This window comes from Panthera uncia, chromosome B1 (genome assembly GCF_023721935.1).
Source record: "Panthera uncia isolate 11264 chromosome B1, Puncia_PCG_1.0, whole genome shotgun sequence".
Classification (NCBI taxonomy): Eukaryota; Metazoa; Chordata; class Mammalia; order Carnivora; family Felidae; genus Panthera; species Panthera uncia.
In genome coordinates, this window is record NC_064811.1 from 83,428,683 (window position 1) to 83,446,239 (window position 17,557).

Sequence of the window (17,557 nt, forward strand, 5' to 3'; positions counted from 1 at the left end):
TTGCCCATCCTTGTATCTTTGGTGCCAAGCTTAGTGCTGAATTCATAGTAGAAACTATGAATAATTGATGAATATTAATTGAATAAAAACAAAGATGAATAAATGATAAAAGTGACCAAAACCACATCAGTGTGGTTCATTAGGACACTTTATTAACACGCTGGAAGATGGTCAGAATAATATATCAATCTACTAATTCCAGAATTTCTCATTTTAAAACATCTTATGGTTTGTTTTTTGTTTTGTTTGGTTTGCTTTAGTGTAGTGGACACTCAAGGCTATGTTAGTTTCAGGTGTACAACATAGTGATTCAGCTTCTTTATACATTATGTTGTGTTCACCATTTGTCACGATGCAGTGCTATTACAATACCATTGACTGTATTCCCCATGCTGTGTCTTTCGTCCCCATGACTTATTCATCCATAACTGGAAGCTGATCTCTCCCTCTCCCCTTCACCCATTTTGCCCCTCCCCACACACCTCCTCCCTCTGGCAACCATCAGTTTGTTCTCTGTGTTTATAGGTCTGATTCTGCTTTTTGTTTGTTTATTCATTTTTTTTAGATTCCACATATGAATGAAATCATACTATATTTGTCTTGACAGTTTAACCATCCTATGTTTGAAATACTACGGCTGTGAAGTTCTCCTATTCAGAACTAAGTGTTCTAACCGCTTCACACAGCATAACGTGTCAGAGAGAAGCTCTATTTCAACCATCACCACTGTCTCCTGCCCCTGGAAATGTAACTTATTAATGCAAAACCGAACCCGTGGTTCATTTTATTAAGAGATATGTTTCTGATTTTTTCCATTCCATGACTGTTATACTAAACCTACTTTGTGTGAACAACCACAAAAAGACTAATTCATTTTTCTTAAATGAAAAGTTTTTGAAATCTGTATGCTCAGATCTGCGTTCTCTCCATCTTTTTCTCCACATAATATGGCAGAGGGTCAGGTTCATTAAGCTTCGAGAATATGGAGGAATTAATATGGATTCACAGTCCTCCTTAATGACAGAATTCTTGATTTAAGACTAATCAAGGAAAGAAAATGAACGCTGTGCATAGTGTATATAGATTGGTAGTAAAACTATATAAATCATGCAAAGAGACGACTGCCTATTGGGGAAAATTTTTCAACATCAATGGACAATTTCCCATTTTCCCATCACACAGTTCATAGAACCAAGATCCTTCTTCAGAGTCTATGCTGCTGATTTGGGGTAGAATGTAATTTCCCTTTCAATTTTCAATTGCCACTGAGTTGCCCTTGGCATTTTGCAGAGCAACAAAGTTGTATATGACCTTTTTGAGCGCTACTCAGCTACTGGGACCCCAAAATGTCAAGTGCAACTCAGTTGCTCTCAGAAATTTTCCACTTGCAATTCATTTGTACTTGAAATTGATCACATACAATGTAATTGAAATGCAAACAGAAAAAAAGACCTTGTAGACTCTCTTAGGAAAATTAATCCATATCATTCATTGTGTATGTGAGAGAACAGAATGGTCTCTGTTCTCATTAGTGAAGAAATGTGGTCAAGTGGATTAAAGGAGGCCTTACGTCAAGTGCCTTGGATCCTACTCACTGGCTTCGTGACCTTGTTCAAGCCATTTAGCTCCAGGACTTCATATGTATATCACAGGCACTCTCAGGACAGAGGGACATATTTATCATTCTGTGTGTAAGCCCAGTGCCCCTGTATGCCCCTGTGATTCTCTGCCTCTCCCCTTTCCTTGACAGGGTGCTGGTAGAGCTCTGCAAAGGAACAGTTGTTCAAACCTGTGCTCACACTGTCCTTCAGAGGGAATCGAGCCTGCCTGTGTAACCCAGGTGTTTTGATTTGTTCTTTCCATCCTTCTCACAGTGACACATCACAGAAACATTGAATGAAACCTAAGAAGGGCTTTGCTAAACATCTGCTAAGAGTGTTGGCATAATAATGAGGCGCCCTTCCAGCCTCCTCTTCAGAAATTCAATTCCTGTATGTTAGTGAATGGAGAAAGAGGCAGTAATCAACTACGGTGTGAATTGACATGAAAAGGTTTATATTACATGTGAAAAAAAATGCAAATATTGTCAAGCACTTAGATTTTCATTCAAAAGCAGGATGAAATCTGGCCTTTTTCCCCTTAACTTTTGATGCTTATAGAGACTCTGTTAAATATCTCTTTAGTAAGAAGTTTAATTGACCTAGAAAAGTAGTTTGTAACTGGTGGCGATTTGCTTCCCAGAAGACATTTGGCAGTGTTTAGGTACATTTTCAGTTGTCACCCCCGGGACAGTACTAATGACTAGTGGGTAAAGGCCAGAGATGCCACTATACCTAATACTTATAGAGCACAGGAAAGGCCCCATCACAAAGAATTCGTCCAAAATGTCCACGGTGCCAAGGTTGAGAAACCATGTAATGGATTGTTTCCATTGTTGAGACAAAGTAAACATCGGAATACTTCAGGGAAGGGCCGTTTGAACATAAAATCATAGATGCCGAATAGCTATCCACACAAATTGTCTTTTTTTCTTACTTTAGATTTCGTAAATGCACAATATTTTTCATCAGCATTTTGAGTATGTGCATCTTTTTCCCTCTAAATGTGTACTAGGTGGAGAAAAATGAGAAAATTGGCACACTGAGAAGAGCATCCTCTGAGGGACCAGAAGCATGGTAGAATGAAATTCATGAAGATTGTGAAACTAGATGAAATGGAAGTAGAATCATGACTTAGCCACTTAAAAGCTGTGTGACTTTGTGCAAGTTACATCACCTTGTTTCATTTGGTGAAAAAAAAAAAAGAATGCTAAAACCTCCTTCATAGAGTTTTCATGGGAATTGAAACAACACATGTATAGTAGCTAGCACAAAGTAGGATGCAAAAATGGTAATCACTGTGATGAAGGGTATTCTGTAGACACAGAGGTGAGACAGGGTCAGCTCTTTGCAGGTGATATACCTTTGGCTTTTTACCTTGGGTTTCATATGCCAATATCTCATCTTGCATGACTTTTCCAAGTTATTTATTAACTATCCATAATGAACACCACATTGCATAAATGGGACAGCCCCGTCCTCTTAGAATTTTCAGTCTGCATTTCTCTAACCTGAGTCTTAAGAGCGGAATTAGCATTTAATGCCTGTTCAAAGTGAGTGCGACCAGATCCTATTGGTTACCTCCTAAGATAGCAACATTTCTTCATATAGGTATAAAAAGAGAGGCCAGAGAAGTTATTTCTGGCAATCACCAAGCCTGAACCAAAAGGTGAACTCATCATAATTTCTAAAGTATTACAGTGGCTTCTCAACAACCCAAAGCACTTCTCTGCAAAACAAAGGAAAATTACTAAGAATGTTACTAGAGTAATGTCTTCACTTGTATCATTATTGAATACAAATGGTCAAAAAAAAAAAAAATCAGGCAGTGAACCCAAATGAAATCATATGGGAGGAGACAAACCCCCAGCTTAGTGCTATGCAAGCAGCCTGGTAACAGGAGGAAGAAGGATCTGCCTGCTCGGTGGTGGGTTGGAGATCTTGCTAATAAACTCATTGCAATGGCCTCAAGCTCTAATTACACAGAATTCCACAAACCAACTGCTCTCTCTCCCTCTGAATGTCTCAACTTCCTGGATAAGAAACATTTCTAGAATAGAAATTATCTGATTTGCATCAAAAGGAATAAATATGCAAATAAAAACAGTTTGCATTCAACTCTAGTAAAAACTAAATTCCTTAGAAATAGAAAAAAAATAATTTATAGTAATATTTCCTAGTTTGGGAGAAGATTTTTATGGGAACATGCCTATTAGACTTAGTTTCCATTACAAATTGGAAAGAAAATTCATGCTTTCTCCTTAGGAGAAAATTGATATTGCCATTGAATTAGAATATTTATGCCATCTTCCATCTGATAGTTATGTGATTTCCAACTTTCCTTCTCTACCAATCTCAGAAGTAAGCCTCCTGTGTGCTGGTTGACCTCAGTGACCTCCTGTGTGCTGGTTGACCATTTGTAGATTCTCCTTTTAAAACAGGTCGCGACTCCTGACTATATACATCTCCCAGGCCATAAATTGCTTTTGTGTGGAAGACCTTCATAGTATGTGGCTGATGTGACTCTCTGTAGCCATTCCCACCCTAATGTGTCTAGTCAAATGTAGTGACCTGTGTTTGATAAATTTGTTCAAATTAATAACCTGTAGCTATTGCTAGCTGAATGAAATGGTGGTTTTAAGCCAATTGGAGTGCTCAATCCATCTTGGTCAATTTGCAAAGAAGCTATATCTCTCCTCTGAGCTTCAGTTTGATTAGCCAACGTGACTACTTATTGGATTAGAACGTTCTGCTAACTTGTTTTTGCTGGTTAGACAAGGGGGTTGTTTATAGTCATTCTACCGTTTTGTGATTAACTTTCCCAGGGTGTAAAGTTGAGGTAACAAGGTGGGAAGAGTAAGGCTAAGGGGGTCAAATGACCACCCTCACTGACCTCCTTGATTCTCATTTCTATCCCCTCTCCTCAGTAGGTACTAATGACACCTTTGACCTTTGCTTAAATGGAGGACAGCATCAAAATGGAGGACAGTATAGAAACTATGACTGGATCTTATTTGCCTTTGCATCTTTAGGACCTAGCACTGTAGTTGATTACACAGTAGCAACCTATTGAAACGTTGTTGAATGAATAATAAACACACTGCTGCTACCTGTGCGGTAACATTCCCTGAGAACCCAGAGCACAATACAAGTCTGCATATTTTTTATAGCAAGTCTCTAGTTTCGGGAATAATCTTCAGTGATAGCTCTAAACATTTTATGTTGCACTAACAGGCATGGAACATCAAGGGGTTTGTTGTTCGTAAGTCACATCTTTATGGACACGTTTGGCTATTGCACAGACTTTGCATTACCTTAGCCACTTACAAAGTAATTCCAAGTAAGTTTTGTCAGATGTTTTAGGAGAGTGGCTTTGGAAGGGTCCCTTTGTTTGAAACAGGCCACAAATGAAGTTGACATGAAGAATGTTCTTACAGAAGCAACCTGGGAAGACAAATAGCGCCAATGAATTCGTTATGTTTCACCTTCTCCTCCTCCTCTGTTCTGATAGTTCTACTTTGCTTAATGTTTTGAATATTTAATACTATGCTAATTTTCTCCATTTAGTGTCATTTCTATTCTCGAGAAAATTTTATAGAAGTTGTTCCTCCAATATTTAAAATAAATGGAGGTGGTATTTGGGACATTTGCATTGTTTGAGATTATTTTGAACCTCAAAAATTGTTTTTCTTCCTCTATGAACTTTTTTTAATGTTTAAAGGTGGTGACAACTACTAATAATGTAGTCATTTTCCTTTCTTCTCAAGTTCCAATTTTAGGTAGGAAAGAAAAATAAGATTTCACTGGGGTAGAGTCATCAAAGTTGATGTATGTCATAATTGCCTTAATAGCATTTTTTGAACATTGATGCAGTAAAATATGGTAAAAAAAAAAAAAAATGTACCCTCTAAGAATTCAAACACATAAGGACAGGATCACCTCCATATATTATTTAAAAAATAGCCTTGGTCTGTGATTTAACTGTCTAGTTTTTCTATTACTCTAAGCCCTTGAGACACATAATCTCTTCCTCAAAACAGAGCCTCCTATTTAAATTCATACTTAAGAATTTATTCAGGACGAATGGGCCTAGAATGATTTGGGAAATAAGAATTGGTAGCATCTTAGAATGTCAGAGTTGAGTGAGACATCAGAGATCATCTGTCTGAACTCTGCCTTTATCAGCAATGAAATAAAGCCTCAGGAGGAGAAAGCCATTTCCCCATGTCACACATATTATTAGCATTAAGACAAAACTATGCCCCTTTCACTGTGTCAAATTGGTTAACATTCTGGCATACAGGATGTTGTTTTTGTTTTTTGTTTTTCAATTTCTGTATATTTACAACAGACTCTCGTGTTATTCACCACAAATCTTGTACAAAAATATGTACTTTCGTACAGAACGCTGAGTGACCCATGACCCGATGTTCAATTCTCACGATACCATGGATTGTGTATTTACCTCTGATAAATAAAGGTTTGCGTGAGTGAACATGGTAAACAAAAAACGTGTAAAGCTTTTTAGAACAAAGGCTTTACTGGTAAATTTAGAATGTTTTAGCTAATATTAACTGTAAAAAAAGAAAGATTCACGAATTCTTGTCCTTAAACTAACAGAGTATATTTCCTTGTGATGCATGTTTAAGTCAGTGATCGTTTTGAAGGACTAGCTCTTTCTTCAAGAAACAAGTTAATGTAGGCCTTTTTCCAAGATGACTTCATATTCAAAACCACCTCCTATCTTCCACAGCAATGAGAAAATGGTGTGTTTGGCAAAGTGCTAATTGCTAAGTGAGTCTCTGTAAGGAACTGAGGCTTGTCTGTAGGTGGTAAGAAGGGACCAGTTGAAATGGGTGCAGCTGGAGGTGACTTAAAAGGGAATTGCAAAGGAGATTATCCAGGTAGAAAGGGCCTTTGTACTGTGGGGTGTGACATACACCCTGCTTTTAAAAAGTTCTGGGGGCGCCTGGGTGGCTCAGTCGGTTAAGCGTCCGACTTCAGCCCGGGTCACGATCTCACGGTCCGTGAGTTCGAGCCCCGCATCGGGCTCTGGGCTGATGGCTCAGAGCCTGGAGCCTGCTTCCGATTCTGTGTCTCCCTCTCTCTCTGCCCCTCCCCCGTTCATGCTGTGTCTCTCTCTGTCTCAAAAATAAATAAACGTTAAAAAAAAAAATTTAAAAAAAAAAAAAAAGTTCTGTTATCAGCACTTTGATAACCATCCTGCTCAGACACCCTACTCCCCTTCCAATCTTCCCTCAGATCCCTGGCTCTCCCAACTGTAAGCCCTGGTGAAATCTCAACAATAAATAAATATGCTGTTTATAATTCTTAGACTAGAAACTCAGAGAGAGCGTAACGTTTACGATAGTTCACAAACGCCAGGCATCTGTTGTCAGCAGAGCAACATAGAGGATGTAACAATTAATGCCAAAACTCTGGGAAAATGAATTCCATTTCCGAGTACTCTGTAGCTCTAAAATTCAGCAGAATTGTTAAAACTGATCAATTAATGTACTTTTTATTTGGAGAATTTGTTGTCTGAATCTATCCTTGGATTCAGATTATTTTCCATATTAATGATGCCATACTACAGCTCCTTTGTCTTAGACAGTTTTAGTTATTATCTTCACAATATTGGCTAAAAAAATCACAAAGACTCTGCCTATTATTAAAATTTCAAAAGTGTTTCATTTTTGCAAGACTTTTTAGAACTAGCCAATGGGAAAAAAATCAAGCATCACTTGTAAAAATTTTTCTAATATCCTAAAATATATTCACACACCATATATCCATCATTATATTTAAGGAAAAATATAAACCACAAACCCAGAACTTGCCATTAAGTTATACTTAGCATGTTTTCCAAATCCTAACAAGGCAGAAAATTGGTTTTCAACCAAAAATGTTATTATGTGTGTATAATTTTTCTTAAACACATCATGCTTTGAAAATATATTTGCTTTTCCTCTTTGAAAGAGGATAGTAGAGCCGAATAGTCTTTCTCTTGACAATAGCTGGCAAACGATATATGCTTAAAAAATGCTTTTTGGTGTGGTATGAATTTTGGTGTGGATTAAATGCAGGTATGACCTTGAGAATAGATTGGCTTAAAGAATTTTAAAACCGGGGCACCTGGGTGGCTCAGTTGGTTAAGCACCAACTTCCGCTTATGTCATGATCTCACGGTTCATGGGTTCGAGCCCTGCATCCAGCTCTGTGCTGACATCTCAGAGCCTGGAACCTGCTTCAGATTCTGTGTCTCCCTCTCTCTCTGTGCCCTACCCCCACTCGCACTCTGTGTGTGTCTCTCTCTCAAAAATAAACATTAAAAATAAAAATAAAAAAAGATAAGGATATAAAACAACTCCTGAGTGGTCAAGCACTGTCCAGCTGGACCACTCCCACTGTCACTTGCCTCCACTCCATTGTCCCAGGAAATCCTGATGAGCTGCTAAGAATGAGACACAGTGTGCTGGAAATGCTCAAAGGTTCCTTTGAATCCCCTCCCTCCAGCTCCTTCTTTATCTTTAAAGGGAAATAGTTATGGAAGAGAAGAGACAGCAGTGCTATGGAGAACCAAGCAATAGATTGCAGTTAAAGGCTTGAGGCTCTAAATCACATTTCTACTAACAACAGTTCTGGGATTATTGTAAAATTACTGAGCCCTTTTATGAGTTAGTAAAACTTCCCCTTCCCTCATCTTTAAACATATGAGGTTGGTGTAAATTTCCAAGTCCTCTTGCAGTTCCCAGACCCTGTAATTCAGAGTCCCCATAAAAAATAAATGGAACGAACCCTGGGATGTTCAATTTTCTAAAGTCAAGTTGTAAAGGGTATAGGCTTTTTCACTAACAAATGCCAGAGTTATGCGGAACTTTGTGGGTGCTCAATAAATATTAAACAATCAATTTTATCTTTCTCTGCAAAATGAGGTGAGTAATGCTGACTTGTCTCACGGAATTTCGTGTGAGAAATAATAAACGAGAACAAAGCACTTTTCAGATAATGAAGTAATTCGAATAAGCCGCTTTAATATCTGAGGTCTAGCTAGGTGATGCAAGAATAAAGTGTCTTTTTTTATTATTACATCTGTGAGATACAGCAGTCTTTTCATCTGTTTAAGAAGAAACAGTCATTATCCTTGCTTATCACCAAAAGTCAGCATGAGTAATTTCTGTGCAAATGGGATTTCTCATGTGATTTTAACATTTATCATTTTTAGCACACCGCACCTTTTATCTTAGCCTGATATCAAAATGGAATCATGTCTTGATTTAAGTAGTTTAACGAGGTGTTCCATCAACATTGCACTATTCTGCCTAAAGAAAATGCTTTCTGAAGTGACTGATAAGCTGCACAAATGAGAAAATTGTAAATTTAATAATCCTCCTACTCAAAATAATACAATCCAAGAATTGCTGCTAAGGAAAATGATGTATCGTGTTCTGGTTTCCTGGAGAATTCCACGCTCTGTTCTTTTTTATGTTTGTGTTCTATAAATATTATGCGCTATTTTTTTTTTACAGTGTTTCAACAAAAGACAGCCAGAAGACAATCTGATGGCGACAGGTTCCACGGTCCTAAGAGACAAGGTATTCACATGAGCTTCAGTTTATTTAATAATCTCTAAGTAAGATCTAAAGAAGCCTTATGAATATTGAATAAAGTCTCCGAGGATAGAAGTAAATAATTGTAAAACAAACAATAGTAATAATAACTGTGTGCCTGATGAGTTTTACTCTTAAATTAGTGTCTTGCCCAAATATAATTTTGCCATAATAAGATTAATACAAGAAAATTATTGCAATTTATAAAGGCAAGAAACAGCCTTGTGAGAATGTTTGTGGCGATGTTGATGATGTTGTTAGCAGGGCTCTAGGAAGGTCAAGGAAGACAAATCCTCTAACATGCATGGAGACCATGCTTTTATAGGCCTTTAGAGAGAGTAGCCTCTGGAACGTAAATTGGGGGCAGTGGCGGACAGATGATTGATTCCGCAATGAAGGGAACCAGCGTGGGATGTCTGTACTCTGCACTGAACTCCATTCAAAGACCGTGCCCTTTTCTCACTATTCTCTTGCCTTCAGCACTTGATCCAGCATTTTGGAGAACACTTACTTGTCATGCAGAAAAGAGCTGAATACTGAAGGTATAGAGACATCACACACAGTGGAAAAATTTTCCTCTTGCTCTACAAAGAGGCAGCTGCCTCCGGTTTACCCTGACATCCGTGGTTCCTATTGAAAAGAGAAACTCTAGTGGGTTATTTATTGTGATCCTCCCCCCCGCCCCCCGATAATAAGGGCTTGGTTAAAGTTCAAAAGTGAGAAATGTAAAAGGTGACAGATGTAGGGGGCTGGCTCTGATCACCAGTGAGCACGTGCTGATGCTTTTAACCTCTGTCCAACCATTTTTCTCTAAACCTTTTCAGATATTTTCTTATTATACCATGAAATCCCAGGATAGTTAAAGACTAATCACTAATTCAGTAATAAGCAGTTTTGATCAGCTAGTATGTCCCATGGACTGGATGGTCATAAATATCCGAAAACAACTTCAGTCCAAACAGCATTGCCTTGAAATTGCTACCAGTGAATTATTGAGAGAGACATTAAAATAAAATCAAGAGGTTATCTCACAGCAGCCACTAAACACCCCCCTAGCCAGTTTCCTTTTGTGCCATGATAGAGATGGCTAGGCACTGACTGCACCAACTTCTAACACCACCAAGCTGTTAAATACACCACCTTGGAGTGTCTGGGTGGCTCAGTCAGTTAAGTGTGTTGTTACCTCTGCTCAGGTCATGATCTCGTGGCTCATGAGTTCAGGCTCCGCATTGGGCTCTGGGCTGTCAGCACAGAGCCCATTTCAGATCCTCTGGCTCCCTCTGTCTCTGCCCCCTCTCCCCCATGTCTCAAAACCAAATAAACATTAAAAAAAAAATACACAACCTCAGTGGACTTGCTTCTAAGACAGCCATGGATTGTCTTTCAAACAAAGGTGTGTCCTTAAATGAGAGATCTTCATCCATCACTTCAAGTGGCATTTCCAATGGCAGCAAGGTTGTACTTAGATCATTCTCCCAATTAAGTACATGATGCTTGAATGCAGCACATAATAAAGCAGAATTTCTGGTCCTCCCTGAACCCATAGATACACTGCTTACAAATTTATATGCCAAAAAAACCCCTCTATTTGACACTTTCCATTTCTAGTGATTCACTAATATGAGGGAAAAGATTATTCTTTTTAAGGTTACCATTATCCTTCCACTGGACCTTTATACCTGTCTCAAGAAATAAGTGCAGAACTCCATATGAGATCATTGTACAAGGAGAATCAAACAGTTCCTGCAGCATTAACAAAGTAGAGATTATTCCTATCAGGACTCCCCCACATACCTCACAGCATTTGGGAAAGAGAAAGGGTGCTTTGAGCTCTTTAGGAGAATATTTCCCTGAAGCATTTTTAAATAAATTATCCAATTTTCATGTTTTAATTAAACGCTGTTGGAATGAAGGGGGAAACGTGAAGAAGGCCACCAGAGATGAAGGAAGCTGACAAATAGCAAAAATAATAAAAGATCCTTGGAATTCTTGCTCTTACCGGTTGTCCTCTGGCTTTCCCCTAGAGAGCAGCCTAAGGAAAAGCTGTAGTGTCCATGAAGCCTAAAAGAGACCAATCATTCTTCTATTGTATGAACAGAAAACTAGTCTCTTCTGTACCAGAAAAAAAGGGGACAGTGAAAGGAAACAAGAACCTAATTATAAAATATTTTATTGGATCAAATTCTGCCCATCTCTTGTTACCTAATTGGTTTCATCAAGGTCAACAATCGCTAGATTTTTTTAAATGATTTTAGGGCGAGGATGCTGAAATTTTAATCAAATTTGGGATGAATTTTTTCTCTCTAGATATTTAAATCCAACTTATTGATAATATTTGAGATTAGTCACCTGAGACCAGTTTCCCTAGATCCCACCAACCGAGGACATCAGTAATTCTGCAGAACAGAAAAGAATATTGTTCTATTGCAAGGAGAAGAGGAACATTAAACCTCATAGAATGTTGGAAAACCTCCCTGATTACTGCAGTCTTCAGGGAAATCAGAATCTAGTAGGAGAAGAGATAATTAAGAATAATTGGGAAGATTTTAAAATTAAAGAATTAAGTACCCCAAAGGGTTTACTCTGTCCAACCATTTTTCTCTAAACCGTTTCAGATATTTATGACCATCCAGGCCATGGGACATACTAGGTGATCAAAACTGCTTATTACTGAATTAGTGATTACTCTTTAACTATCCTGGGATTTCATGGCCTAATAAGAAGAGCAGTACCTGCTTCGCCAAACAGAACAAAACAAAACAAAAAGCAAAAGGCCCTTTTCTGAAATGTTTGTCAGAATCAAGATTTTCTAAAGGGACTAAACAGGTTCTCTAAGGAAGGTTAAAGAAATTATTTAATTCTTTCACTATATGCTGGAAGAAAAAGGGATTACAAGAGCCAACTATTTTCCCTCTGAAATTATAAGTGTTTCAGATGCCCTACATTCAAGACTGCCAAGGGATTGCCAGGAAGTTACATTATTGCTAAGTCAAGGAATTTTCCTGAGGAACAGAAAAAATTAATTGGCACCATTTCCATGGAAACTTAACAGATTTCTTCAACTCAATTTTCACATCCTGAAAAAATATAAGGAAAATGGTGAGGATTTTGGATCACAGATAAAAGTTTCCATCAAAATACAGTCTTAAAATCCGTATTCCTGAGTTGGTTTTGAAATTAGAAAAATGCCAGAGTGGTATCACAGAATATGCTGCTAGCACATTCCCCCTCTCTCAAAACTGAACTTCTCAGAGTGGTCAAGGGTTTATTCAGAGAGGCACCTGGGTGGCTCATTAGTTTACGCTCAGCTTAGGTCAACTTCAGCTCAGGTCATGATCTCACGGTTCGTGGGTTTGAGGCCTGCGTTGAGCTCTGTGCTGACAGCTCAGAGCCTGGAGCCTGCTTCAGATTCTGTGTCTCCCTCTCTCTCTGCCCCTCCCCCACTCATGCAGTCTCTCTCTCTCTCTCTCAAAAATGAATAAACATTTTAAAAAATTAAAAAAAAAACATTGCAAGCCAGAGAACTGAATTTTGTCAGTGGGTTTGAAGTTGATCAGAGTTTTGAAGGCTGCGTCATGTTAATGACACTCATAGAGGACTGATTGATAACCCTTACTTTCAATTTATTAAATCTATACTAGGGGAAGTTTCCTTCCCAGTGACTGGAATGCTTGGATTCATTAGGCCCCTACCAAAGAATAAAGTTTCTATGAAATAGTATTAGTAATTAGAAGACCACTAGGGAACGCGATCAAGTCAAAGAGGGCTGGAGGAATGTAAGGGCTGCTTCTTCAAAGACATGGAAATATCTGGTTAATTTTCCCAGCCTTAAAAATCATATAATAGTCTAGGATGCTCACATCTCCCAGACCTGTTACACCTTTTCTTTTCCCTCTGTTATATTTTTTTCTTGGACTATGCCCAGGGGCCTTTTCTATCCTCACCAGAATCATCGGCATATCATTAATGTAGTCTTACCTCAAATATGATATGTAGCAGCTAATGAGGTTTAGCACTCCTAACATTCTGAACTGCCTTCCTGTGACTGTGGGTCACATACACAGATCTCCTCAGTCACACAGTTAAATAATGAATCTCATCAAGAGTGTGCTATTGCTGTCACTCTGGGAAGGCAAACCATTTCTTTGGAAGATGGGGTCAGATGGGAGGTAGGGGGAACATGTCCATGCTAACTACCTGCCTATTTTCAGTGACTCCCAACCCTTGATGAGCCTAAGAATCATTTGTGGAGCTTCTAAAATTTGGTTGCCTAAGTCCTACCTTAGACATGGCTAAAAATGGAACACATGAGAATAGTAATGAGCAGCAATCTTAAAACCAACATGCCAAAGAGAAAATATAACCAAAAGAAACTTTTCTGAAGGCCACATTGTGGTCAACTTTGGCCACTAAGTGTGTTGTATTTCAGAAATCATCTGCACAATATAATTTTAATTTTTGCCATGTTTAAACCATGCTTAAATTCAAATTTCAGGTAAAAACTCCAACCACTCCCTAGTATATTCCTGTATCATTTGCTATAAGATGACTTTTGCTGTTACCATTTATTATCATGCTTTCCATGTTTTCTTATATTTGAGACACATCCCTGTAGACTCATAATTCTATAAAAAGTGAAAAAATAAAAGGTATATCAAGAGAATCATGTCAATAAAAACATGAAGGAAAGCATATTTATTTTTCATAATGAAAACTATTCACATGTGTTTAATACTCAGGCACTAAATCTTCTCTGCTCAGTAACTATCTGCCTAGCCCCTGGTATAGTCTCTGTCTGCCCACTGATTCTTCAATACAGACTGAAAAGTCATTATTGGCTGGCCTTTTCAGGGAGTGTGAATGCTCATGGGAAAGATATAGTCAGGGAACACATCTTGTTTGTGTTCTCCAAATGCCCAGTGCTGAAACAGTCTGATAAGTGTGAAATACCCAAACTTTCTGTAAGTAAGAGACCTGGAGAAATGGTGATATTGCCCTTAACATGGGGGAAATGAGAATGCTGGTCTCTGAGGAATTTTCATCAGGCTGTTTTTGCTAGCATTGGATATATTAAAAAGGAAAGACAGAGGATTATCAAAATGTGGTCATTTGTACTCCATAAAAGAATAATGGCCTCAGTTATCTTTTTCAGTATAATACATTTACATTTTCATAAAAATTTTGTTGTTGTTGTTGTTGAAGTCAGACCTGGAAAAACTTGTGTAATAACTGAGTTCTTGCCTGCTTTTGGTGATGTGTCAATAGCCCACAGTAAAAAGTGAGGAGGAGGGATTTAATGTTATACTTTGCATCCTGAGACCACCAAATAAAGCTCTATGGTGGAAGGATCACATGGGCAAGAAGAATTCTTATAGTAATTGATGCCAGGAGTTAGTTGCTTACAGACCTATCAGTACACAGCGCCAAGGAATTATGTTTCACCTGTGTGTGACAAAGCTGCCCTAACAATGCACTAAACCCTGGGATCCTGAGTTGTGAACTGCAGTGACCAATGTCCTCTGCAACCTAGAGCAGAGAACAAAATCTGAGTGAACACAAGGAATAGAAGCAAAGGATAAATAAACACTAAATCTCCTGGTGAACATGATTCTGTAGATATGTTCTCTTTCAAGAAGGACTGAGGAAGAGAACAAATAATATGAGAACTTCAAAAACCACTCCAAGGAAAAGGCAAGGTAATTTATTCATGGAAGACTCAGGATAATTATACTTCTGTAAGTGATTTGTTTCATTAGTAAGATTGTCATATATCTTCTCACAAAGCACCATGCCATCAAAACGTAGATAATGGGAAATACACACACACACACACACACACACACAGAACATTTCAACTCACAATCTGTAATTCTTTTAATCTGAAGTTTTTACAAATATTTTAACTGTGTAGAAAATTGCTTTAAGGTAGTAACTGTAAAGAAGTATGGATTATTTTGAATTTTCATTTATTAAATTTAAGCTAAACTATTCAACTTTCAGGTTCAGTACCTGACACCTGTCAATAAAGAATTTTTCAGAAAAGTGTGAACTCACACACAAATTGAAAATATAGAGAAGAAACAGCAGTAGAAAGTCTGGGATGAAGGCCAGGCTAAGACGAAAGCAAAATATATGAAAGACATTTTAGGTGAGAGGGCAGGATGATATGAAATATATGACATGCAGAAAAGGGATCTAGTGACAAAAGGAAGTATGGTAAAAATAAAATAAGCTTAGAAGCTAAAATTTCAGCAGCAAGTTAAAATCCACATTGGTCACAACAAAAAGACCTGATGGTGGATAAAAATCAAGTTATTGAAGTTGAGAATATAATTGGAGAAGGGTTTGTTCTCAATACATAGATAGACTAGAAACAATCAGAAGAAATGGAGAAGAGAGATCCAACTCACGTATAATAGATTTGTTTATTTTAAATAGAATACAGAATGCAGTCAATGGCATAGCTAAACAAAGCTTTATAGAACAGGGATGTGGGGCTCAATATAGGTTAACTGTGACCCAGAAAACAATAAGGAAATTTAAAAAGCACCCTCGCAAATCTTTTTAATTATAAAGATGAAGAAACAATCCTAAAGTATTGAGAAGATATGTTAACTTAGATTTTCTATTTAAAAAGAATCAAAATCAGGGGCGCCTGGGTGGCTCAGTCAGTTGAGCGTCCAACTTCAGCCCAGGTCATGATCTCATGGTTGACCAGTTTGGGCCCAGCATCAGACTCTGTGCTGACAGCTCAGAGCCTGGAGCCTGCTTCGGATTCTGTGTCTCCCTCTCTCTCTGCCACTCCCCCCACTCATGCTCTGTCTCTCTCTGTCTCAAAAATAAATATAAACATTAAAAAAAACTTTTTTAAATCAAAATAAGTTTTAAAAAACAGAGAATCTGTGTAACAAAAATATGAGATAACGGATTACACAGTTTATTAGGAAAATATTGCAGCTTAAGAAGTTTATCTTTAGTGTGGTATTTCATGCCTGTAAGGAAAAAACAAATGCAGCTTTTGGATAACCAAGGTTTTAGAAAAATTAGAATTTCTATGTCCTGAAAGTATTACCCGAAATATATTATGAATAAATAAGAGACTAAGCAAAATAAAAAGCTTAAAGAGAACTTATGGTATTAAAGAATTTGTGGTGAATAATGAATTCAATAAAACATGGAATTGCATTTAAATAATTATTGTAGGGTTGCCTGGGTGGCTCAGTCAGGTGAGCATCTGACTTCGGCTCAGGTCATGATCTCACTGTTCATGAGTTCGAGGCCCTCATCAGGCTCTCTGCTTTCAGCGCAGAACCGCTTGGGATCCTCTGTTTCCCTCACTCTCTGCTCCATCCCCACTCTCTCTCACACACGTGCTCTCTCTCTCTCTCTCTCTCTCTCTCTCTCAAAAATAAATAAAAATGTAAATAATTCCTGTAAATATACTTTTAAAATGTGAATGTAAAATGCTGGTGATAAAAAATATGTAATGCAACAAATCATAACCTGAATTCGATGCTCAAATAATATAAAATGGTCTAGGAACTAGAAGAAAATACAAAACTAAAATCATGTCCTTTCCTTCATGACTTAGTAACCAAAAATATATAAGATAAATTATATCTCTGAAATTTATTTTAAAAGAAAATATGTACTTTCCAAATCACTTAATATTGCATGTGTGTGTATAGATATATGTGTATATATACAGATATAGATAGATAGATATACACACATATGTATATGTAGTCTTTGTAACAAAAGTCAGAAACTAGTATTTTTAGTATGTGGAAAATTATTAAGAGGAAACACAGGGGTAAGAGAATACTGGCTAAGTTAGCCTAACAGGGCTCTTGCTAAAGGCAGGGCAAGGTGATCAGATATCACCTAGGGGGCGATGGAAGGTCAAGGAACCCAATCAGATACTGAAGGTAACCAGGTATCAAGGGTGGGGGACCCTGACTAAACAAACTTAGCAGATTCTTATGAAAATTGAGCAATAGGAAGACAGACAGGCAAGTACAAAAGGTGAAGCCTCATTGGAAAGAGGTCTCAGAGGAGCCAAACTCAAGTTAAGTCAAGGGAGGAGTTCTGTCAATATGCAGCCCTAATTTCAAGAGATGTAGATACTTTGCCTGGAACTTACCAATAATTCAACACTCCAGGTCTCTCCTAATTTACCCATGTGCCCCAGAGTTAATTTACTTGCCAGTTCCCTAGCTGTAGAACAAAAAATAACTTCAGATTTAAATCTTGGTCGCTGGGTGTCTCAGTTTCATTACCGACAGATTCTTTCCAATTACTCACAAAATAATATGGCAAGATGATACAGTATGGTATGGCATTGGTATA

General features: G+C 37.8%; 1 protein-coding gene across 4 annotated transcripts in view; it reads left to right on the plus strand.

The window, feature by feature from the left end:
- BANK1 (B cell scaffold protein with ankyrin repeats 1) overlaps positions 1-17,557 on the plus strand; it is a 319,777-nt gene that overhangs the window by 277,615 nt on the left and 24,605 nt on the right. For all 4 annotated transcript variants that reach the window (XM_049632137.1, XM_049632139.1, XM_049632136.1 and 1 more), the window contains exon 11: positions 9,128-9,193. In XM_049632137.1, coding sequence (XP_049488094.1) covers positions 9,128-9,193 — 66 coding nt within the window. The remainder of the gene's footprint in view (positions 1-9,127; positions 9,194-17,557) is intronic.